The sequence below is a fragment of the Aythya fuligula genome, chromosome 12 (assembly GCF_009819795.1).
Source record: "Aythya fuligula isolate bAytFul2 chromosome 12, bAytFul2.pri, whole genome shotgun sequence".
NCBI classification, from domain to species: Eukaryota; Metazoa; Chordata; class Aves; order Anseriformes; family Anatidae; genus Aythya; species Aythya fuligula.
Window position 1 is genome coordinate 9886118 of NC_045570.1, and position 24718 is coordinate 9910835.

Genomic DNA, 24718 nt, shown 5'->3' on the forward strand with positions numbered 1-24718 from the left:
ACACCGTGCTCTGGGCTTGTAGGATTTGCTCCTCGGGCTGAAAAACTGGGACAAACTCAAACAGCAGCTTGTGGAAATGAGTCTTTATTATAAATATTTCTGCCACTGGCCATGTCCTGGCAGGGCAGTAGCAGTGTGAGGTACGCAGTGTCCAGCTGGTCCGTGCTGCCGCAAAGCCTGGCCTCCCTCGGGGCGCAGGCTGTCTCCGTGTGTGGTGCCTGCACCCACTGCCATGCGACCCTCTGGGGAGCTGCACCGAGCGCCCTCTGCTCCGTTTGGAGATAGGAGGGCTGCAGGCACGAGTCTGACCGTGGATGGCAAAACGTGGATTTCATTTTTTTCTTCTAAGCTTATTTAGCGCTTTCTTCACCCAGGGCTTCTGAGGGTCATTACAGACCTTGAAACCAGTAGCAGTCACAAACCTGCAGCAAGAAGTGAGGAAAGGATGGTGATAAAACAAACTGTGAGGGCTTCTCTCTCTATGTACAACTTCCCCTCCATCCCCCCAACCTCGATGCACTCCCAGGAATGTGATCCCAGCTGGACCACATTCAGCTTTCAGGTGTGATCCCAGCTGGACCCATCTTTCAGCTGTCTCTGGGGCAGGACAGGATGGGGAGAGCTGTTCTAGTTCCCAGGCACAATTCTGTGACAAGGTAGGAGACAAATCCAAGCGGTGAGAGTGCTGGATACTTACACTACTGCAGGTAAGGCGCAGTCTTTGGACGTCTCGTAGAAACTCTGTATATTTGCAAACCGAAGAGGTTTTTGTGCATGATCGAAGCAGCATTCAGTAGGTGTGGAGAGTGCTGTGAATGGAAAGGAGAGGAAATTTGTGAAAACTGTTAGCAGCACTGGGCAAACTCCTTTGTCAGACAACTACACCATGCGATGTGTAAGACAGGTTGTGGAGTTTCTTAGCAGCTTCCTGCTCCCTTGCACTGCACCAGGGAAATGGAAACCTACACGGGGGTTGAAGCTTTCAGGCCAGAGAAGGCTCAGTGCACCCGTGGCAGGGATTTGCTTCCCTTCATGGCGATATGCACGGAATTCAGAAATGCTGACAAAGGTGGGGGGGGGATGGCACTGCACCCAGCACCCTACAGTCTGCATCATGATGTGTGCAGCAGCTGCCAAAATGCACAGCGGCATTGGGCTGCTAGGTCTGGGGGGTGAAGTTCTGTGTGTCTCCAAGATGGGGGTACAACTCGCAGCGTATTTTGGGAGTCTGCAAACAGCCGCACGTGCTCCCCAGTGCAGGACCCCACAACCCACTTGGTTATCTCGCTGAGCCCTGGGAAAGAGCTTCCAAGAAGATGATTCTCCCAGTTACTGCAGCATTTCCCTAAGTCAGTCTGAGAGGTCTCCTCCACAGAGGGACCCAGCCATCCAGCAAGAATCTGGCTCACCCCACGCTGCCGAGGCAGCATTTTACCACCCAGCACATGCCAGCCCTGGGGGCAGCTTTACCGAGGCCACCCAGCTCAGGGTGCCGTCCCCGTCCTTCCCTGCACCCCTGGGACCTGCAGCCCCGTCCCAGCCAGGAGCCCTGGGGGTTGCTCCTCCTGCCAACAGCACCGTCCCCGCTGGGCTTTCATCCCTGAGCTCCCCAGGGCAACATCCCCAGCCAGGTCCCCAGCCAGCCAGGGTGCTGGCAGCCCGCGAGGTGCCTCACCTGTGGCGCAGTGCTGGGAGAAGGTGAGGAGCAGCAGGAGCAGCAGGACTGGTCTTGTGCTGAGCATGGTGGCTGTGCGAGGGCTCTTCCTCAGTACAGTGCTGCTCTGTGCTGCCCTGAACGGTGTCTGTGGCCTGGGGTCCTCCTGCGCTGCAATTTATCCTCTGCATGCCACCTACTTGAACCACTTTTCCAAACATTTTGGGTGTTCTAAGAAGCCACTTCTCGGGATTGAGGGGATTTCCTTAAGATGTGGTTTATTACAGGGGCACGTTCAGTGACGCATAGAAGTAGCAGTGGACCAAAGCAGCCACTTCCACTTTCTGTGGAAGTGTTGCAAGACCGAAGGGAGGGGTCGAGAGCCTTTGGGGGAACTACACTTTACCTAGGAAAGTAGAGAACAACAACTTTCTGTGCACTTGCTGAGAAAAGCAAGCCATGGGGTCTCATGGTTTCACATTCAAATGATTTTCTAATAGGAGAGACAAACAACAATCAGGAGGAACAAAGGACAATCAGCAGGAGCAGATCACTTACTGATTTGCCTGGATTCAGAGCGTAACTCTTAAACAAAACACTGATTAATGAATTTCCTCCAAGCCTGCCTCCCCAACCGTCCTGGCCATGTGCTTTCTGCTATGCTGTTACAGAGGGCACTGCATTCAGCATGGCATGGGCTGAGAGTGTGTCAGGCAGGAACAGCCACGCAGGACAGAGTTAGAAGGGGCCCAGAAGCTGGGGATGTCTGTGTGGGGGTGGGTGGAGATGCTTTTAGTGGGTTTGGGAGACTTGCAGAGAAAGGAAAGAAGTGGGGCAATGGCACCACGGGGCCTGAGGAGAGTCTAAGTCTGATCCCAAATGGAAAGCAAGTGTTGCCTCTGGCCCCTACACCAGGGGTTTGATTGAGATGAGAAGGTCAGAGGGATGGAGGACTTCTGGTCATCAGTGCACGGAGGGGTCATTCCTTTGAGGAGGGCAGGGAGATGGGCCAAACTCTGCCACAACCCCTAAAGAGCGGGCCAGGACCCCGAGGGCAGCACCACAGAAGTTTGGATTCTGTGCAGAGAGCTGTGCACGGGGGGCCAAATACAGCTGGGGGGTGAGGACCTGCCGGGCACCCGTGTGGTGTGGCGGTGAGTGGGAGTGTGGGAGGCCAGGACTTCTCAGAGAAGAAAAGTTTAAAGAAAGTTCCTTGAAGATCCTCTCATGTTTGTACAGCTTCTCTGGAAGGAGAAAGGAGAAGAAAACAAACGTGCTGATGACTTCATTTTCTAAGATCTAGTCGGCAGCCCGCGGGGTCTGGCAGCCTGGTGGCTGTGCAGAGATCTGGGAAGGGCAGAGGGCAGCAGAGCAAGGCTGCAAGCCCTATTTGCCAGATCAAGGAGCCCCTTAAGGATGGGGCAAAGGTGGGAACAGCCCTGGGCAGTGCTGTCTACCCCAGGGTGATGGTGCCATGTCCAACAGTCCTTGCTGCATTAGCCGGCCCTGTGCTGGGAGTGCAGAGAGCCGAGAAGGATATAATCTCCCAGCCTGCCTTACAGGTCTGAGTTCTTCGTAACCCCTTTCCACAGATTCCAATGCAACTTTGCCTGTGTAAAAGGGTTCTGCAGGATGAAAACTCTGAACAAGCCACCAGGGTCACACCACCTCCTAGACAGGATTTAAAAACAAAGGGCTGTAATTAAGGCCTCTCCAGGAGAGCAAACTGAGCTAATGGATTTTTTTCAGCCATCTCCTCACTCAGAAAAATGTGCCAAGATCTGATCTTCCTGTCAAGGTTTTTTTGAGGGACATGCTCACTTCTCCTTTTCCCTAGCTAATTAATTCTGTCCCCACTCCAACTAGAATTGTTAGTAGATACCCCAAGTAGTTGCCTTAAAGCAAATGAGTCCATGTGAATTACAGAAGAGCCCCGTGAGGTTCATTGCAGGAATGGGCTTTCCTCTATGTCTCTGACCCAGGCGTGGGCCTCTGAGCTTGGGTTTAATTTTCCCCAGTTCCTTCCAAACAGATGTACTGAACCTCCTGTGCTTCCACTGGGGTTGTTAGGATTCAATAGGAAGAAGAATTTAATAGGAATTGGAAGAGCAGCGATGGGGAGGCTTCGACAGTCCCTCACAGCTTATGCTGCTCAGTGCAGGACGGGAACTCTCTCAATTATTTTTCAATGGTCTTGGGAATCTGGAGAGGTCCCTGTTGACTGGAAGCCGGCAAGTGTTGTATCAATTTTCAAGAAGAGGAGAAAGAAGACCCTGGTAACTACAGGCCTGTCAGTCTCACATCAGTGTATGGTAAAATTAGGGAGAAGATTATCCTGGGAGTTATTGAGACACAGCTGGGGGACAGTGCAGTCACAGGTCACAGCCAGCGTGGGTTCATGAGGGGTATGTCCTGCTTAACAAATTTAATTTCATTTTATAAGATTACCCATCTAGTTGGCTAAGGGGAAGACAGTTGATATAATCTTCTTGTATTTTGGTAAAGCTTTTGATACAGTTTCTCACAGGATCCTACTGGACAAAATGTCCAGCATACTGCTGGATGGGTGAACAATTGGCTGACAGGTAGGACTCAAAGGGTTATGGTAAATGGGGTTATATCAGGCTGGTGGTGAGTCACCAGTGGGGTCCCCAGGGCTCCTTTTTAGAGCCAGTCTTCTTCAATGTTTTTATAAACGATTCGGCTGTAGGACAAGAAGGTGTTTTGAGTAAGTTTGCTGACGATACTAAATTAGGAAGAGCTGTTGAGTCCATTGAGGATGGAAAGGTCTTGCAAAGAGATCTGGACAAATTGTAGAGCTGGGCAATCACCAACCATATGAAGTTTAACAAGAGCAAGTGCTGAGTCCTGCACCTGGGAAGGGGCTACCATGGCCATATGTATAGATGGGGCAATGAGATGCTGGACAGTAGCCACACAGAGAGGGATCTGGGTGGGGGTTGTAGTTGACAGCAAGCTGAATATGAGCCAGCAGTGTGCCCTGGCAGCCAGGAGGGCCAACTGTATCCTGGGGTGCACCAAGCACGGCATTACTAGTTGGTTGAGAGAAGGGATTGTCCCGCTCTGCTCTGCGCTGGTGCAGCCTCAACTCGAGCACTGTGTGCAGTTCTGGGCACCACAGTACAAAAAGGACATGAAACTGTTGGAGAGTGTCCAGAGGAGAGCTACAAAGATGGTGAAGGGCCTAGAGGGGAAGATGTACAAGGAGCAGCTGAGGTTACTTGGTCTGTTCAGCCTGGAGAAGAGGAGGCTGAGGGGAGGCCTCATGGCGGCCTACAGCTCCCTCATGAAGGGGACTGGAGGGGCAGGTGCCGATCTCTTCTCTCTGGTGACCCATGATAGGACCCAAGGGAATGGTGTCAAGCTGTAACGTGGAGGTTCAGGCTGGATATCAGGAAAAGGTTCTTCACCAAGAGGGTTGTCACGCACTGGAATCACAGACTGTTGGGGATTGGAAGGGACCATGAAAGATCATCTAGTCCAATCCCCCTGCTGGAGTAGGAACACCTAAATCATGCCACACAGCAAAAGGGCCAGGTGGGTTTTGAAGGGCTTCCCTTCAAAACGTGGAGGGAAAGGAGACACCTCTGTGAGAGCAGATTTAAGAAATGGAAAACAAACAAACAAACAAACAACTGTTGCAGCCCCAGCCTCTCCTCAGAGAGCAGAGGCGGATCGTCTCACAGGTGGCAGCTCCTGTCAGGAGATCCTGCTCCAGCATGGGTCCTCTCCACATGGTCGTGGTAGGGCAGAGAGGTGCTGCCCCCAGCTCCTCTTGCTCTGCCAGGTGGCCACTGCCTCTCCCGGTGCCCTTCTGGCACAAGGGGGAGGCAGGAGGAGGGAAAGGAAAGTGGGGAAAGCTGAGTGATTTCCAGGAGAAGCCTCCGAAGCCTTCCCAGCTGTGCTGGGAAGAGGGAGCAGTTGGAGTGCTGTGGCAGCGTGTGGGGAAGCTGTCCCTGCACCCCACAGGAGAGCCCCCACGTGATGCCTCCACATCAGGAGATTGCTGAAAGCCCAAGTACGTGACTCTGTATTGGGTTTACCTGGCAAGGTTTTGGGAGCAGGGGGCAGCAGGGGTGGCCCCAGTGAGAAATGTACAGCAGCTGCCCCTTGTCAGCTAAGGGCCAGTTTCAGCTGGCTCTAAAGGTACCTGTCGCTTCCCAGAGCAGGGCCAATAAGGGACGTTGGCAGCACCTCTGTGAGAGCAGATTTAAGAAAGGGAAAAAAAGTGTTGTCCAACAGCAGCTGGGAGAGCGAGGAGAGAAATGGCCAGACCTGCAGCCCATGGAGAGGAGCCCACGCAGGAGTCTACACAGCTGCCCGGCAGGATCTGCTGCCCATGGGGGAGCCATGTTAGAGCACTTTGCTCCTGATGGACGGGCCCTGTGGTACAGATCCATGTTTGGAGCAGTTCTTGAAGAGCTGCTGTCTGTGGGAAGCTCACCTGGGATCGGTTTGGGAAGGGCAGCATCCTGTGAGAGAGACCCCATGTGGAGCAGGGGCAGAGAGTGACTGTGAAGGAGCAATGGAGACAAAGCATTACAAACTGACCACAGCCCTTTTTTCCCTAGAAAAGTGTTTTGATTTTATTTTTTAGTTTTATTTTTTAGTTTATCGCTGCTCTAGAGTGTTAGTAATAGGTAATAAATTACATTAATCTTCCTGTGCTAAGTCTGTTTTGTCAAAGATGATAATTGTTGAGTGATCTCCCTGTCCTTATCTCAACCCTTGAGCCATTTTCATTGTATTTTCTCCCCCCTTTCCTTTGAGGAGGGGGAGAGAGAGATTGTGGTGGAGCTCATCTGCCCAGCTAAGGAAAACCTCCACAAACTCTGAGGAGCAGGGAGTACCACAGGGCCGCTACCTCCCCCTTGGGCCACAGCATCTTTGCTGACACACCGGCTGGAGCTTCCCTGCAGATGTCTCCCTTGCATTTTCCAAGTCGCCTTTGTGCACACCTGGCTCTCTGCAAAACCATTGCTGTGACTCGGATTCGAACCGAGGTTGCTGCGGCCACAACGCAGAGTACTGACCACTATACGATCACAGCTGTGCGGTGGGAGGCACGCACCGGCAGCAGAGGCAGGAGAGCATGCTGGCTGTGACGGACTGCACCGTCCCCTCTCCTGCTGTGGGGCACCCGGCATGGCCTGGGCCATGAAAGCCAGCTATTTTGATCAGGGCAGCTTTGAATGGGTTTGGCTGCTGCTGCTCAGAGCCTCAGCAATGTGGAACAGGGCCCTAAAGCTGCTGTGTAAAACTCTGGAGATGGTGGATGGCAGCCAGAGACAGAAGCTGTTACAAACAACAGTTCTGTGCGATGTGCTGCAGCAACACAGCAGGGAATATCATGCTGTGGGGCAGCATGTGGTAGGGTATAACACCCTAATAAAGCAAAAGTACAGATAAAATAGTTCCAGGTAGGGCTAAATTGTACAGTAGGCGTGTAATTAGTAAAATTACAGCATGTTCTTGACCTACGGGCACGACTTGGGCCTGGTCTGGGAAGGGAGGAGCAGAATGGCACTGCAAGGCCCGGCCCCACTTCCACCTCGCTGCCTGGCCACTGCTCCTGCTGAGAAATCCTTCCCTTGCAGCAGGCTCAGACAGAGGAGAGCCCAGTGGTCAGTGCTACCTACTCTTTGCTCCTGCCTGGTTTGGAAAGGAAAAATCGTGGGGAATTTTTTTGTCATTGTCCAGCCCTGGGCAGCAGCAAGGCTTTAGGGGACCCCAGCGCCTGCAGGAATCTGTTTCAGGGCCGAATAGAGCTCTACCTTTGTCATGGTCCTTCATGTGCCTTCCCCTGCTTTGGCTCCTGGCACAGAGCTGCTGGCAGAAGCAGCACCCCAGAGAGCCTGGCTCCAGCCGAGTCCACCAAGAGGCCTCGTGTCCCATCTCATGGTGCACTGGGATCCTCCTGAGTCCTCAGTCTCCCTGCCCTGCCAGGCTTACCCAGAAGGGTTGGCCTGGAGCCTCCCTCCTACCTGGTGGCCTTTGCCTGAGGTGCTGTGGCAGCACATGTGCCAGCCCCAGGGTATCCAGCATGGTGGGGCCAGAGACAAGCGTCTGTGCCATCCTCTGGAGATGCTTCTCCATGCGACACTGGCCTCTGTGGCTGCTGTCACCAGGGGATAAAGGCAGGAGGGAGTCTGTGAGGTCGCTGCCAGCTCTGTGACACCACTGAGCGCATCACAGAGCCCAGGCGCAGGGCACAGACGCTGGACCAGAGAAGGGCACCCAGCAGGGCCAGGGGCTGGGGGCTCTGCAGGGAGCCCCTGGGCAGGACGCTTGGGTTAGGCCAGGCCCTGCTGGCTGGGGAGAGCGATTTGTAGCTGTCAGGAGAGGGCAGTAAGACTGAGGAAGCCGGGCGTTTCACTGTCCCGAAGGTTCCTGAAGCCTCAAGGCAGTAGTTTAAAACACTTCTTCAAACTGAAGCCCCTCTCTACCTGGCAATATCTCCTCCTGACTTGGATAGTGCTGCTTTTCCTGGCCACGGCTGAGATGTTCTGGTGAGTTTATGGCCGTTGCTTGACGGGTGGCTTATTGCTATAGTTCTGCCTTTGCCATTTTGGCCGTAGTTGCCAATGCTGAAGGATTTCTTCAGAGAGGGTTGTGGTGGCATGAGTCTCGAGGAAGAACATCCCCAGCGTGCAGGTACCTTCACAGCTGCATTCCAGGGCTTTGGAAGCGTTGTTTCTGCCTACTCAAAAGTACCCCTTGTCAACAGCATCTTTGGTTTCTAAGAATACTCTACCGTTCTTTTCAACTCCCAAAGTATTGTGTGACTGCAAGAATGTTTCCAGTTCATTCATTATTTTATGTACATACCAGCCCATTTTGATTTCTAAGGTAGTGCTTTTGTCAATGGAAACTTTTGAGTTGAAAGTATTTTCAGTTCTAGTGAGGTAGCAATTGGTCTGCACACCAATCATGTGCACATCCTGTCCCTCACCTTTTCTCTGTGCCAATGGGTGTTTTCATTTGAATTTGTGTAAAGCTCGGGTGGCCCGTCTCCTAAAAGGAGGAATGTGAGAATGGCCTAAAAAACCTTCTTGTTATATTTTGTAGCTATGCATCCAGGTTCAAGGGAATTGCTGCCAAGGAGAGCTTCCTTGTGCTACCCTGGGGCCATGGAAACAACACCTACAATCAGTTTCATTTCCTTCAGTGGCAATTGCCTGCATCCGTTTAATAGCCAGGTTATTTTGCTGGTGTTCTGCTTTTGTTTGCTTTGGGGATGTACGAACAAGCCTGCTTATAGATATTATAAAGCACCTCCTGGCAATAAATAAATTACACTGCTCACCAAAAGTTATGATATCTTGCAATCTATCAACATGTGTATGTTCCTCACTGGTCAGTATAGTTTATGACTCGGAGCTTTAGAGGGTCAGTGGGTTGAGTGGTCCTTGCGGGAGCTCCCCCAGACAGCTGGTCTCTTAGGGTAATATCACTTCTAGTGCCTCGACTGCCTGCAGTCGTACCATACCTGAGAATTCCTGAGGGAACCATGGAATGGCTTGGGTTGGAAGGGACCTTAAGGATCATCTAGTTCCAGCCCCTTTGCCACAGGCAAGGATGGCACCCACTAGACCAGGTTTCTCAGGCCTAACCTGACTGCAGCCCTTTTTTCCCTATTCCCCTGTGCAGCTTTGGGGGAGGAGGTAGAAGAAGGTGGATGGAAGGCAGAAAAGTGTTTTGAATTTATTTATTTATTTATTTGTAGTTTTTGTGCTGCTCTAGAGTTTTAGTAATAGGTAATAAATTACATTAATCTTCCTGTGCTAAGTCTGTTTTGTCAAAGATGATAATTGTTGAGTGATTTCCCTGTCCTTATCTCAACCCTTGAGCCCTTTTCATTGTATTTTCTCCCCCCTTTCCTTTGAGGAGGGGGAGAGAGAGATTGTGGTGGAGCTCATCTGCCCAGCTAAGGAAAACCTCCACAAACTCTGAGGAGCAGGGAGCACCGCAGGGCCGCTACCTCCCCCTTGGGCCACAGCATCTTTGCTGACACACCGGCTGGAGCTTCCCTGCAGATGTCTCCCTTGCATTTTCCAAGTCGCCTTTGTGCACACCCAGCTCTCTGCAAAACCATTGCTGTGACTCGGATTCGAACCGAGGTTGCTGCGGCCACAACGCAGAGTACTGACCACTATACGATCACAGCTGTGCGGTGGGAGGCCTTGCACGCACCGGCAGCAGAGGCAGGAGAGCGTGCTGGCTGTGATGGACTGCACCGTCCCCTCTCCTGCTGTGGGGCATGGCCTGGGCCATGAAAGCCGGCTATTTTGATCAGGGCAGCTTTGAATGGGTGTGGCTGCTGCTGCTTGGAGCCTCAGCAATGTGGAACAGGGCCCTAAAGCTGCTGTGTAAAACTCTGGAGATGCCGGATGGCAGCCAGAGACAGAGGCTGCTGCAAAGGACAGTGCCGTGTGATGTGCTGCAGCAGTGCAGCAGGGAATATCATGCTGTGGGGCAGCATGTATGACACCCTAATATGGCAAAAGTACAGTTAAAATAGTTCCAGCTAGGACTAAGTTGTACAGTAGGTGTGTAATTAGTAAAATTACAGCATGTTCTTGACCTCTGTGCATGACTTGGGCCTGGTCTGGGGAGGGAGGAGCAGAATTGCACTGGAAAGCCCAGCCCCACTGCCACCTCCCTGCCTGGCCCAACTCCTGCCCCTGCTGAGAAATCCTTCCCTTGCAGCAGGCTCAGACACTGGGGAGCCCAGTGGTCAGTGCTTCCTACTCTTTGCTCCTGCCTGGTTTGGAAAGAAAATCTCACGTGGGGAATTTTTTTGTCTTTTTACCCACTTTTTGACTGGCCTGTGCTACATCAAGGCGTGAGGGAGTGGCGCAATAGGGCCCGGGGTGGACACTGACCAAGAGAGACACATCCAATGTGAGTGTGATTCCCTCTTCATTTGCTTGCCCCCTTTGGGACCTCCTCTTCCCTTTAGCACCCTGAGGTGGGCTCACCTCACAAGGACAAGGACAGCCAAGATTTTGCTCTCCCAGAGCCATCCTGCACCTGCCTTTCACTTCCGTGCTGGTGCTCCCAGGCCCTCACAACAGTGCAAGAGCCCAAAGAGGGACATCAGAATGGTTCCATGAGCCCTTCACAGGGGCTGCTCTCTGCAAGTTCCCGTCAGCTGAGGTGGGTGGCATGGTTAGGGTGCCATGTTCTTCATCCCACAGCTGTGGTGAGATTTGGAGCCCCCCCAGACGTCTCTGCTCATATCAGTGCAGTCGCACAGAAGATGTGGTGTATTAATATGAATGGGTTTAATGGATTTAACAGAAGTAGGAAGAATCAGTGATGGGGAGGCCTCCACATTCCCTCGCAGCTTCTGTCCCTCGTAGCACAGGCAGTAGGGGATATTTTCTATCGGACACCCACTTTTCTGGTGCTCAACCCTGGATCTTGAGGGTTGGAGCAGGTGGATGTGGACTGAAGGATGTTGGGGCCCATGGAGAGCCCCCGGTGCAGCAGACTGCTAGCTGCAGCTGCAGCCCGTGGAGAAGAGCCCATGCCGGAGTCCACACAGCTGCCTGGCAGGATCTGCTGCCCATGGGGGAGCCATGTTAGAGCACTTTGCTCCTGATGGACGGGCCCTGTGGTACAGATCCATGTTTGGAGCAGTTCTTGAAGAGCTGCTGTCTGTGGGAAGCTCACCTGGGATCGGTTTGGGAAGGACGGCATCCTGTGAGAGAGACCCCACATGGAGCAGGGGCAGAGAGTAACCATGAAGGGGTGATGGAGACGAAGCATTACGGACTGGCTGCAGCCCTTTTTTCCCTATTCCCCTGTGCTGCTTTGGGGAAGGAGGTAGAAGAAGGTGGATGGAAGGCAGAAAAGTGTTTTGATATTTTATTTTTATTTTTTATAGTTTTGTGCTGCTCTAGTTTGTTAGTAATAGGTAATAAATTACATTAATCTTCCTGTGCTAAGTCTGTTTTGTCAAAGATGATAATTGTTGAGTGATCTCCCTGTCCTTATCTCAACCCTTGAGCCCTTTTCATTGTATTTTCTCCCCCCTTTCCTTTGAGGAGGGGGAGAGAGAGATTGTGGTGGAGCTCATCTGCCCAGCTAAGGAAAACCTCCACAAACTCTGAGGAGCAGGGAGCACCGCAGGGCCGCTACCTCCCCCTTGGGCCACAGCATCTTTGCTGACACACCGGCTGGAGCTTCCCTGCAGATGTCTCCCTTGCATTTTCCAAGTCGCCTTTGTGCACACCCGGCTCTCTGCAAAACCATTGCTGTGACTCGGATTCGAACCGAGGTTGCTGCGGCCACAACGCAGAGTACTGACCACTATACGATCACAGCTGTGCGGTGGGAGGCCTCGCACGCACCGGCAGCAGAGGCAGGAGAGCATGCTGGCTGTGACGGACCGCACCATCCTATCTCCTGTTGTGGGGCACCCGGCATGGCCCGGGCCATGAAAGCCAGCTATTTTGATCAGGGCAGCTTTGAATGGGTTTGGCTGCTGCTGCTCAGAGCCTCAGCAATGTGGAACAGGGCCCTAAAGCTGCTGTGTAAAACTCTGGAGATGGTGGATGGCAGCCAGAGACAGAAGCTGTTACAAAGGACAGTGCCGTGTGATGTGCTGCAACAACACAGCAGGGAATATCATGCTGTGGGGCAGGATGTGATAGGGTATGACACCCTAATATGGCAAAAGTACAGCTCAAGTAGTTGTACAGTAGGCGTTAATTAGTAACACGCCATGGGGAGCCTCAGAGCCATCCCAGACGTCTCTGCTCATATCAGGGCAGCTGCCCAGAAGAGGTGGAGTTTTAATAGGAAAAAGTTTAATGGATTTAATGGGAAAGAGTCAGTGATGGGGAGGCCTTTGCATTACCTCGCAGCTTCTGTCCTTTGCGGCACAGGCAGCAGTTTTTTTTTTTTTTTCCATTGGATACCCATTTTCCTGGTGCTCAACCCTGGGTCTTGAGGGCGGTGCTGAATGTGGAGCACTGCACGCTGCTCTTAGGGGACTGACGGCAGTGCCTGGGGTTCTGCCAGGGACCCTGCAGGCAAGCCCTATTTGTGGCACAGTTTCTCCTCACGGATGTGCGTCTTCAGGGCCTCCCGCATGTCCTCATGCAGGAACAGGGCCTAGGGGTCTGCTGCTTATCCAGAGAAGGCTGCTCATTGCAGCTGTGTGTACGTGCCTCAGCATCTGCAAGAGATGGGGGACGTGGAGTGCTGTGAGCAAGAGTCTGCTGGGATGGGCCCTGCGCCTGGGACAGGTGGCCAGCTGGCCTCTGAAGATGGGGCCCAGCTGCCCCTGTCTAGCATGTGGCCCAACCGTGGGCAGAAGATGGGCCCTAGGGGACCTCAGCACCTGCAGGAATCAGTTTCTGGGCCGAATAAGAGCTCTATCTGTGTCATGGTCCTTCATGTGCTTTCCCCTGCCATGGCTCCTGGCACAGAGCTGCTGGCAGAGGCAGCACCCCAGTGAGCCTGGCTTCAGCTGAGCCCACTGAGAGGCTTTGCGTCCCATCCCTTGGTGCATTGGGATCCCCACAAACTGCCAGCCTCTCTGCTCTGCCAGGCTTCCCCAGAAGGGCTGCCTGGAGCCTCCCTCCTACCTGGTGGCCTTTGCCTGAGGTGCTGCAGCAGCAGTGCAGGGTGGCCCAGGCCACCAGGAGCAGGACGAGGCCAGGGCCGAGGCAGAGGCAGCTGTGCAGCACCAGCCCTAGGGTATCCAGCATGGTGGGGCCAGAGACAAGCGTCTGTGCCATCCTCTGGAGATGCTTCTCCATGCGACACTGGCCTCTGTGGCTGCTGTCACCAGGGGATAAGGGCAGGAGGGAGTCTGTGAGGTCGCTGCCAGCTCTGTGACACCACTGAGCGCATCACAGAGCCCAGGCGCAGGGCACAGACGCGGGACCAGAGAAGGGCACCCAGCAGGGCCAGGGGCTGGGGGCTCTGCAGGGAGCCCCTGGGCAGGAGGCTTGGGTTAGGCAGAGTCCTGCTGGCTGGGAAGAGCGATTTGTAGCTGTCAGGAGAGGGCAGTAAGACTGAGGAAGCCGGGCGTTTCACTGTCCCGAAGGTTCCTGGAGCCTCAAGGCAGTAGTTTGAAACACTTCTTCAAACTGAAGCCCCTCTCTACCTGGCAATTTCTACTCCTGACTCGGATAGTGCTGCTTTTCCTGGTCACGGCTGAGATGTTCTGGTGAGTTTATGGCCGTTGCTTGACAGGTGGCTTACTAATAGTTCTGCCTTTGCCTTTTTGGCTGTGGTTGCCAATGCTGAAGGATTTCTTCATAGAGGGTGGTTTTCTAGCCACCCTCCTGGACTTTTCAGCCACCTGGATATCCTAATGGTGGCCTGGCTGCAACACCCGTCATAACACAGGATCTGGACCAGGGTCCTGCTGTCCGTGCAGAGCAGGCTGCTCCTCCAGCTACGTGCACGTGCCTCAGCACCTGCAAGAGATGGGGGCCATTTTGTGCCCTGAGTAAGAATCTACCAGGACTGGGCCTGGGCATGGGCCTGGTGGCCAGCTGGCAGCTAAAAAAGGGGTCTGAGTCCCCCTGGCCTGGATGAGGGCCAGACTTGGGCAGCACAGTGGCCTTGGGCCAAGAGGGACACTGGCATCTGGAGGAAAGACCTTTTCCCCCAGGCCTTGTGTCCAGATGGCAGCTGAAGATGGGCGCCCAAATGCTCTGTTTGGTTGTGGCCCAGCCCTGGGCAGCAGCCAGGCCCCCCGGCTGAAGAGCCAGGGCCACAGTCCCCCCAGGCCTGGTGGCCAGCTCAAGATGGGGACCCTTTGCTTATGGCTTTTATGCACCCTGTGTGTATGGCCCTGTGCTGGAAAGAGTCACTGGAGTCCCATGAGGAAGAAGAGTGAGGACAGCAGGAGGCTCTGGCCCTCCTGGCAACGAGCCTCAGCTGCCTCTCCCCGGGCTGCAGCACCCAAAATCAAGGTCATAGCACAGGACCTGCTGGCCAGTTGGCAGCTGAGGAGGGGTCTGGAGGTTTTGGTAGCCCAGGCCCAGCTGGCTTGTATTTATAGCTGTCAGGAGAGGGTTCTAAGACCAAGGAAATAGCATGTTTCAATGGCCCAAGGGCTCATGAAGACTCCAGGTAGTAGTTTGAAAGACTTCTTCAAACTGAAGACCTTCTGGTCCACCCCAGAAACGTCCACCTGCCTTTTTATGACCATGAGCCCTCAGATTCTGAGACTTGCAGTGTGTCACAATTGTCTGTCAGCACCAAATCTTTTCTTTCATGCAAGCCAGTGCCAAAGGTGCTGCTGCCAAATTACTGTTCCCAAGGAGACGGGAATTCCAGCACCAAGGCTGTCAGCTTCTCAACACTGTGTCTTCTTGCCCTGCTAAGGGGTTGAAGCCTGGTCAGTCTGTGGGGTTAGGGTACCGCCACCCCCCCATTCTCCTCCTTATCACTTGGTATTATGATTGTGTTTTGTTTTTACTTTATATTTTTCCCCCCTTACTTATGAAACTTTGCCAGGAAAAAGAGAAGGAAGTGGGGTGATGTTTGGAACCTGGCCAAAGTCATCCCATGTGCCCATTACACATGATGAAGTTCTGCTTGCCTGGTTTGCCATCTGCATGCCATTGTGAAGTTGTAATTGAATTCCTTAATTTGCTTGGCTTGCACATGCAGCTTTTACTTTACCTATTAAACCATCTTCATCTCACCCCACAAGGTTTTTCCCTCTTACTGCCATCCCGTCAGGGGTGTGAGCAACCTGTGTGGGTCTTAGCTGCCTACCAGGGTTCAACTACAACAGCAGGGGTGCAGACTGCAGGATCCAGGGGCTTCTGAAGCAGTACTTGCTGTACGTGTCTGTAGCCAAAGACCCCTCTGGTATCCTCTGTTTCTGAAGTGGCTGCCAAACCTTCCTGTCCCCCAGCTCTCCTGCAATCCCCAAAGCAGCAGGGTCCTTCCTGCAGGGTCCTGCAGGGGATTGTGGTGTGCAGAGGAGCAGAGGAGCCTCTGGTACCTAGGCAGCTGTTAGTGTGCAGCTTTCCTCCATTCCTGGGGCAACAAGCAGCAGCCTTCACCCCTCTGAAGACAGGCTGAGTGAGCAGGGGTTTGGCCTGGAGAAAAAAGGGCTCAGGGGAGACTTTATAGCAGCCTTCCATTGTCTAAAGGGGGCCTACGGGAAAGCTGGGGAGGGACTCTGTCAGGGAGTGTGGTGACAGGACAAGTGGTAGTGACTTTAATCTAAAAAGGGGTGGATTTCGATTAGGTATTTGGAAGAAATTCTTCACTGTGAGGGTGCCGAGGCACTGGAACAGGCTGCCCAGAGAAGCTGTGGATGCTGCATTCACATGCTTGTGTGAAGCATGTGAATGGATGCTGGAAATGTTGTTCAAGGCCAGGTTGGATGGGGCTTGGAGCAGTTTGTTCTAGTGGGAGGTGTCCTTGCCCATGGCAAGGACGTTGGAATTAGATGATCTTTAAGGTCCCTCCCAACCCAAACCACTCTGTTTCTGCAGTCTGGCTGAAACAAAAATGGTGTCCCCCTGCCACAGCTGCTGAGGCTGGAACCCACACAGAGGGCCCTCACAAACTTTGCTACATAAACCCAGTACACCCCCTCCCTGTCCAGCCCCAGCGAGACTCACAAGGCTTCAGGAGGCCGTGGAAGAGCCCTCATCCCACCCCAGCCCCCAGCGTGAGTGGCTCCATGCCCTGACCAGCCAACAGCAGCACTCTGCTGGGATTGGGAGAGAGAAGGACACCAATCCTTAATAGTGTGTGAATGAAACCTTTATTTGAGGTTTATTTATTTGCTCCATGGGTGGAAGCTGGCAGGGCTGCAGCATCCCAGGATCTGGTGCCTGGCTGGTCGGTGCAGCACAGGGCTCAGGGGAGGCCGTGCCATCCATCAGCATCAGGGGCCTCCGCAGGATGCTGTGTAGAAATATTCCCATCAGAAAGCTGGGTAGCCTGAACTGGGGCATCTGCTCTGCATCAGGAGGTGTGAGACCTCTTCTTTCTGAGTTTCTCAATAGCTTTCTCCACCCAAAGTGTCTTTGGTTTTGCACAGACCTTGTTCCCGTTCTTGGTCTTAAACCTGATGAGATGAAAGGCAAAGGTTGGTGGGAAACAACAGCTGCAATCCCAGACCCATGTCCTCCCTCTTCCCTTCCCTGCAATCCTTTTCCCTTCCCTGTGGCCCTAGAAGCTCTGAAGAGCCTTCAGGAGCCCCAATGGACTTGCGTCCTTAACCATGCTCTGGAGAAGTGGCCAGAGAGTTGTGTCCTCCCTACTTTGTGCTGCCAGTCAGCCACCCTGCTGCAGCCCCTCCGGTGGATAGAGGCCATGTAGACCCATCCTGGTCCCCTGCAGGGGGCTGGGTCCTGTCACCAGATGGGATGGAATAAAGCACCTGCAGCATCCCAGGAGACAGTGCAATGGTAGGGAAATTACAAGGACTTACACAATTCCTGGGTAAAAACACTCTGTGGGAGTCTCGTAGAAATCCTTCAGCACATCATACCGGAGAGGTGACTTCAAGTACTCAAAGCAGCATTCTGCAGGTGAGTATGGAGCTGGAGAAGGGAGAGAAAGTGAGGTTGTGAATGCTGGTTTGGAAAGCAGTCTTTAAGTCATTTCCCCATAACAAAGCTGACACGCACAAAATCCCTCGATTTCTGCAGCTGCTGCTGCAAGGAGCCCCAGGTGACGGCAGGAGGAGGCACCACCAGCCCCATGCCAAGGCCACCCAGCTCAGGGTGCCGTCCCCGTCCTTCCCTGCACCCCTGGGACCTGCAGCCCCGTCCCAGCCAGGAGCCCTGGGGGTTGCTCCTCCTGCCAACAGCACCGTCCCCGCTGGGCTTTCATCCCTGAGCTCCCCAGGGCAACATCCCCAGCCAGGTCCCCAGCCAGCCAGGGTGCTGGCAGCCCGCGAGGTGCCTCACCTGTGGCGCAGTGCTGGGAGAAGGTGAGGAGCAGCAGGAGCAGCAGGACTGGTCTTGTGCTGAGCATGGTGGCTGTGCGAGGGCTCTTCCTCAGTACAGTGCTGCTCTGCCTCTTCTGAAGAGCTGTGATGTTAGCCCAGGCAGGGAGGTGCTGCAATTTATCCTCTCCAACCCTCCCCCCCCCCCCCCCCATTTTAGCTCTTTTCCAAAGAATTTCCACCCAATTCAAGTGAAAGCCCTATGCATTTTCTTAGGGGAAGGGAATTTCCATGTCACGTGGCACCTCTAGGGTTACAGACAGAGGTAATCCCTAGAAAGAAAGGACAAGCAGACCTCAATAACTTCTCTGTAAACTGAGACTGGCCTGTGGGAAAGCCACAAAGCTGAAGAGGGAAGTGAAAACCTCCTCTACGGAAGCAGAGACTGAAGGGCTCCAAAACCCACAGAGAATGGGTTGTGTTGACAAAAAAGGCAGTACCATGCTTTCGGCACAAAGTTGCTTTTCAGCCTGACAGCAAAAAAAAATATTAAAAAAAAAATGTTCTGGAGAAAGTGTGGATCGACTGAATTCCCACAGGAGCGTTAAGCAGGAGTGCAGTGACCGCTGCTCCCACCAGCCCTTTGTGGCTCAAAAGCTGTAGGATGTCAAGATGTCAAGTACTGTCAAACATTGTGTCACAACTGCACCTGTTCCTATGGAGAGGAACACAAGTTTTCGCCAAAAAATCCTCTTCTATAATTGAGGAGAGTTGGGTGAAAGAAGAGTTGGATGCGGCAGAGTCTTCTCTTGCAGATGAGGCTGCTTTAGCTTTCTGGCTGTGGGGCAGAGCACAGGGCCGAATCAGGCTGAAAGATGTAGAAGGAAAAGTTTGTGTTTCGAGTTCTTGAGTATTTTTCCTGCATCTTCCTTCTCTTTGCAGCCTTGCAGCCTCCCAGATCCTGCAAGGACATGCAGAAAGGCATTGCTGATGGGGGCTACCTCTTGGGGAATGCTTCACCCCGCTCTGCCCAGGTGCTTGTTCTTTCCCTGTTCCCTCTTTTCTGCCTGGCTGTGAGTAAGTGTGTGGAGCAGCAGGGTCCCACACAGGTCCTAGGGGCACCACGGTCCCCCCTCACCCACTGTACGCTGCCCAAGGGGAGCAGGGCTCGAGCGGGATATTGTGCTGGGCATTGTGTCGTCCCTGGCTGCCTTTTAGAAAACTTGGGGGAAAACTGCAGAATCCTAAGGCCTGCTCTTGCCATGCCCAGATCTCCTTGACCCCAGCTGCAGCAGGAGGCACATCTCCCACTCAAGAAGGAGCCCCAGTGGTGTATGCCAAAAGCTGGGCAGTGGAATAAATTATTAAAATAAATACTCAGAACACCATAGCAGAGTTCCTCCATCCCAAAGATGTGACTTCTCCCAGAGGAGCTGGCATGAGGTTACCGATGCTGTGTGGCCCCCAGTCAGGGGGCTGGAGCAGCTCAGCACCAAGCCCCCACCAGTGAGTACGCCCACAGCTGGTGTAAATCAGAAGATTTACACTCTTTCCCTGGGGCACCACACTGCTTGCACAGGGATAAGGCAGCACTGGACATGGCATCGCCAGGAGAGCACAGCATGGTGGCTGGGGACAAGGATTCCTTCCAGAGCTGTGCTGCTCCTTTTCTGCTGGCACTCCTGAAGCAGGATGCTGGAAGCAAAGCTTCTCAATTTATGTTTTTCTTTCACCCCACAAGCTGTCATTCAAAGAATGTGAGTGACAGTGCTCACCAAGCTCCCTGAGAAGCCAGACGTGGCTGGAAGAAGGATGAAGCCTTCTTTTTTGGAAGGACAGTAACCGTGGGGCTGTCTCCTCAGCCTGTGTGTAGTAGCCACAAGCAGAGGTCAGGGCCCCCTGCCCTGCTCACAGAGATTCACAGAGGTGCTGCAACACAGGAGCAGACTCCTGAGGTCAGTGTTTGGCATGCTGTGCTCCCTCCAGGTGTCCAATCCCCAAGAAAGCTCGTGGCAAGAGGAGCCATCAGGTCCCACCTCATTGGGACCTATCTGGTGAACCTGCCACTCTTTCAGTACAGGGATTTGTGGCTGATTTATGACTCCAGGCTATGTTTTAGGGTCAGAGCAAGCCCCCTTGTGCCTTGAGTGCACAGCCATCAATATAAGGACGCGTCCTCTTCAACAGTCATCCTCCAAGCTGGAGACAGAGCCACAGCCAAATGGCACCATGCCATTGCCTGCACTTGTGTCCTGGTGTGGGTGTGCACGTGTGTGTGTACGTCTCCCTTTGCAGAATTCAGATGGAAAGGGAAGATGCTGGACAATGGTTAAGTTAACCAGCTTACAGGGATCTCCAGCTGGCCAGAGCAATTACGCAACTCCTTGTGTTTCTTTCCTCATCAACAAACTCTGCCAATTCACCAAAAGGGCTTGAATCCCCAAAGCAATGTGTTGTCAGACCATAAATGAGACAAGTTCCCAGTAGGGAACCTTTTAAAACCCAAGAACCCTGGAAGCACAAGGTAGGCTAGAATAAAAATAACACATTTGTAAATAGATCGCATAACCCAAAAAATTGGTGTCATTCCTACTGGCATGCCCTCAACCCAGTGACTCAACAGCTCCCAGGGCTACAATAAATTCCTCATGCTACTGATCCACGAAAGCATCTTGTCTTCCTCCCACAGGCTTCGTGGGTGCTCCCTTCTCAGCCATTTTCCCATTTCTGCTGTGCTGCAGGCTCCCTTCTTGCAAACTGGTAACACCAAGGTGGGCACGTGGACCATGGCACAGCTCCGGATGCTGCGTGGTCTGGCTGCATTTTTATGTTGCTTGTGATATGTGTAGGACCAGGGCCACTGAGCAAGTGGCCTGCTGCTGTCATCTCCATGGCAGATGTCCCCAAAGTGGGGGAACACAGGCTCCCCCGCAGCCAGGACACCCACACTGCCACCCAGGGTGGCAGTGTGGCTATGTTGACTACTACATAGCCGCACAGCCTTAACTACACCTAGGGCAAAACCACTTGGGCTGGACCCCAGGCAACAGAGAAACATTTTGGAAACCTGTAGGGAATGATCTTGCTGCCTGCCTTCCCCTGGCCTGGGGCTTCACCCAACAAGCCGTGCAAGGGAGAACTGCAAGCACGGGAATACCCAGCAGAGGGATATCCAGAGGCTGCTCTGGATGGAAAGAACCTGGAGAAGTAAGTAAAATACTAGTGTGGCCCCACTTCTGCAGAGCTGTGCTTGTTTTTCTGGCAGAAGAGCTGGCCCGGGCTACTCTACTTCCCCTTTGTCGTGTTTTCAAGCGATCCCTATCACAGCTAGACAATTCACGGCTCCCTGGAGATCCCTTGATGTCTATTCTTTTACTTTTTGGGAAGGGAAAGGCTGATGCACTGTCATTAACTGAGGGATGCTGGAAAGCCCCACAGCTGACCCAAGTTCCCTTCTCAGTTGAGCAGGCTGTGGAGAATTTGCTTGTTTACATGAAAAATAAACATCATTATCTTGATTCTGCAGAAGGAGGAAGAGAAGAGCTTGGGGTAGGGTGTTTGCCAGCACCTGTGCCACTGTGAGAAAGAAGGATTTTGGCAGAATGAGCCACGCACCTGGAAAAGGAGTCTCAGCAGATAACTGAGCGTTCCCATCTCTGCTGGAAACATACAGCTGGGAGCAGCCGTACTGTCTTTACACTGCTTTGGAAGGTCAGGCTCTGCTCTCCAGGTGATCCTAGATCCATTTTAAAGCCCTGGCTGATTCATAAACGTGATCACAAAACAAATGTGATGCTCTCATTCCTTGCTGGAGTTCATGCTGAGACTCCGGGTACAACTGTGCCAGCTCCTAGAGGCCAGAAAGACACTTCAAAAGGATAAAAACAAGAGTCTTTTCCAAAGCCTGCTTCCTACAGCTGGACACTGGGGACCACCAGGCACTGGAAACTGGTGATTGACCAAGGCATATCCTGTGCGGTAAGTCCTGCCCAGAGTCACAAGTTTCAAAGGCTGCAGGAAGGGTATGTCCAGGAGCCTTTCTCCAGAGGATTATCTGTACTGAGTCACTGAGCAAGCTTGCCCATCGTCTCCGGGAACTGAGGAGGTCTTCCCTGTGCCCCAGAGACTAGAAACTCACTCCAGCCAGGCAGTAGTCAACATAGCCAAGCAGAGCAAGGTCTGGAGGTACCTGGACCAGAAACTGAAAGTAGCTACTTTGCTAAGAAAAAGGGGGGGGGAGGGAAATGTGTGATGCCAGTTTTTTCAAATTTAGGCATGTAGGCAGGGGGAGAGTGACAGAACTGGAGGAAGGATATGTCCATACAGGCAAGAGCCCTGACCGTGGAGGCTAATGCAGGATCCTGCCTGATAAAGCTGAAGATATAGCTGAAGATAAAGCTTCTGCCTGATAAAGCAGAAACCACCTGATAAAGATTTTTTTTTTTTAGGTTGGATGTTAAGAGAAACTTCTTTACCGAAAGGGTTGTTAGGCATTGGGATGGGCTGCCCAGGGACGTGGTTCAGTCACCATCCCTGGAGGACTTTAAAAGACGTTTAGATGTAGAGCTCAGTGATGTGGTTTAGTGGAGGACTGGTCAGTGTTAGGCCAGAGGTTGGACTCGGTGATCTTGGAGGTCTCTTCCTGCCTAGACGATTCTGTGAAAGCTCTTTTCAGTGCATATCCTCCAGACGTGTGGATGGTGAACTAAAATGCGTATACCTGGAACATGCACTGAAAAGGAGACATTTTTTCCATTTTTCTCCAGTGAGGTTCATCAACACCCATCAGGTTAAATGAAGGACAGACCTGGGGTGTCAGGAGGAGTTACTGCTTCCAAGGGAAAATCTGTGCTGGGGAAGCTTCTATGAAATGTAGAATTTGGGGGGCGGAATAATGTTTGGTGAGGATTCAGCCTCCTTTTTTCAACCCTGTCCTTTCTTGAGCTCTTAGAGTTAAAGACAGAAGTGGAGAACTAAAGCAAAGCAATGATAACAGAATAAAACTAATTTCAGCTGGAGCTGGGAAGCCTTTAATGATTTAGTCCTGATAACCAGAAGAAGACAAGCTATGAACTTGTTCCTTAGTTTTCAGTAGGATAAAAGCCAACACTCTCAAGAACAATAATTGACAGTTGAAAGAATGCAATGAGAAAAATACTTTAAGGTTCCTAGATATTATAGTAAAAAAAAATAAATATATTTGTGCTGAATATGGCCTGAGCTGTCAAGTTGACATCCCATGCTTTCTTAGAGGTCTCTTCTCACTTCCTTCTATTAGTACTTTTTAAAAATTATTTGCTTTGTGGCCTTGCAGCTCATCTGGCAGAATTCAGGGGTGCTTCAGAAATGAAGCTCTCCCCATTATCTGAGATGGTCACTGAACAGGTCTGACCATGGCGAGGCCTGACAACCTCTGTATTTACAAGTGTAGCCCTTGCAGTAAAGCAGGCATGGACACAACCTTTGTAAAAGTTGATTAGGCAAACACAAAGCATGGCTTTGTGGCTAAAGCATGGCTGCCTTAGAAGAACAAAAGCCACACAACAAAGCTGCAGTTGTGCACTTCCTTAAGGTGCAGATGTGCAGTTCCTTAAAGTCCCTTACATGGCCGTGGACTTTTTTTTGACAAGCCCTTGGTGTCTTCTTTACCATAAGGTTACCACTGAACAAGGGCATCGCTAGCTTCACTGTGCCTGTGGCATTCAGAAGAAAGAGGAACTGGCTCCCGTGACCACAGCTGCAGGGTGGCGGGGCTCCAAAACGTAGCTCAGCTCACCCAGGGCAACAGCTCCAGGTGAACATAAAAAAGGATCTCTGGCAGAGACTTAAACACAGAGGAGAGGTGAGAGACCTCTTTGTAAACCCAAGGGGTTGTGCTACATTATACAAGGCCAGTGTTAAGGAAAGGCTGGTAAGCTATCTTGAGCAGAGTCTGCCGTAAGCATGTGCGCACTTGCATAACACTTCATAGAAAAACCACAAAGCTGAGCGGGGACAAAGCTGACATTTCTTAAATCACAGCCCAAGTCTCAGCCCTGAGATTGTGGAGACTGCTTCACAGGAATAACTGTGCTCCTCACACATCACCCCGGAGAGGAGTAAGGGCTCGGAGAAGACGATGCCAGAGGTGTCTCACTGCCAGGCCCAGCCTGCAGGGAGCAGCAAGAGCAGGATAAGCCAGGAGACAAGGGGGCAGGAGATGGGGCCAGAGATACAGCTACAACACCAAAAGGTCTGTCCATCCGTCCATGAGACAAGCTACCTACCGTAAAGGTCCAATGTCCACCCAGGAAACACGGACAGAGTGAGGATATCAGAGCAGCACTCCTACAACACACCCACAGCAAGGGCTGAAGGCCCAACCCTGAGCTTAAATGGGTCTCCTGGGCCTCAGGCAGAGGGCTTGGAGTGGGAGACCATCTACAAATGAGGCTGCTCAGGGTGAGTAAGGCTAATTAGTGCACTCAAGGCCTACAACTGCATCGTCTGATGGATACTGTGGGGATGTGAAGGAATGGAAGAGAGCCTGTGAGGACTCCCAGTGACTCCTTGGTCTCATAAAGTCAATCAAAACAGAGCTAATGAAGTGCTGCAGAAAGTATGGAGCTGAAGACCAAAGATATGGGTCAGCAATGGACCAGAAGGAGCACGCTCTTTGGCCGTGGGCTTTGCTGGTTCTTGTGTGCTGGGCAGTTGAGCAGGAATGTCAAGGCAGCAGTTTGTGTCTTTCAGGCTAGCTGCAGAAGGCAAGCCTTGTTCCATTGAAGCATGACAGATATGGCATTAGTCAACCCATGGGCCCAATTCCTCAGTCTGTTGCACCTGAAGGCAGCCCATGGCTCTCCAGGAGGAGAAAGAGAAGGGTAGTGGTTGGCCATCGTTTGCACAAGATCTTTATTTGGACTGTTGCACAACAGAGAAGCCAGGGAGCAGCAGGAAAGCTGGTGTGTGCATGCCACCAGCTGGCTGAAGGTACCTGGCCATGCCAGTGCTGTTTCAGTGCTCTGGAGGCGCAGATCCCAGACTGCATCTGGGCCAGTGACAGGTGCCTGTGTTCACCACATGGGAAACTATTTCTGGCAGGCTATGAACTCATTTATGAACCCTGCCGCTTCTCTGATAACAAAGGAGAAAAAATTTACTTCCCTTTCTGC

The 24718-nt window shown here is 52.4% G+C and overlaps 1 protein-coding gene and 3 non-coding genes across 4 annotated transcripts; all 4 read right to left on the reverse strand.

The window, feature by feature from the left end:
* Positions 1–6653: 6653 nt before the first annotated feature.
* On the reverse strand, positions 6654–6725 carry TRNAH-GUG. The gene has a single exon. It is a non-coding gene; the product is annotated as a tRNA-His (tRNA).
* Positions 6726–9770: 3045 nt separating this feature from the next.
* TRNAH-GUG lies at positions 9771–9842 on the reverse strand. Its single transcript has one exon. It is a non-coding gene; the product is annotated as a tRNA-His (tRNA).
* Positions 9843–11935: 2093 nt separating this feature from the next.
* On the reverse strand, positions 11936–12007 carry TRNAH-GUG. The gene has a single exon. It is a non-coding gene; the product is annotated as a tRNA-His (tRNA).
* A 4407-nt stretch (positions 12008–16414) lies between these two features.
* LOC116493892 (C-C motif chemokine 14-like) lies at positions 16415–17726 on the reverse strand. The gene is made up of 3 exons (XM_032195525.1): positions 17587–17726; positions 17106–17217; positions 16415–16739 (listed from the first exon to the last, which is right to left on the reverse strand). The coding sequence occupies exons 1-3, from the start codon at positions 17651–17653 to the stop codon at positions 16637–16639; spliced, it is 282 nt and encodes a 93-aa protein (XP_032051416.1). The 5' UTR covers positions 17654–17726; the 3' UTR covers positions 16415–16636.
* Between the last annotated feature and the right edge of the window lie 6992 nt (positions 17727–24718).

Coding starts and splice junctions, on each gene's coding strand:
- LOC116493892 (XM_032195525.1), bottom strand. CDS start 17,653: ATGCTCAGCACAAGACCAGTCCTGCTGCTCCTGCTGCTCCTCACCTTC. Junction 17,218..17,586: donor CTCCCAGCACTGCGCCACAG/GTGAGGCACCTC, acceptor TCCCTTCTCCAG/CTCCATACTCACCTGCAGAA. Junction 16,740..17,105: donor TGTTTTTACCCAGGAATTGT/GTAAGTCCTTGT, acceptor TCATCTCATCAG/GTTTAAGACCAAGAACGGGA.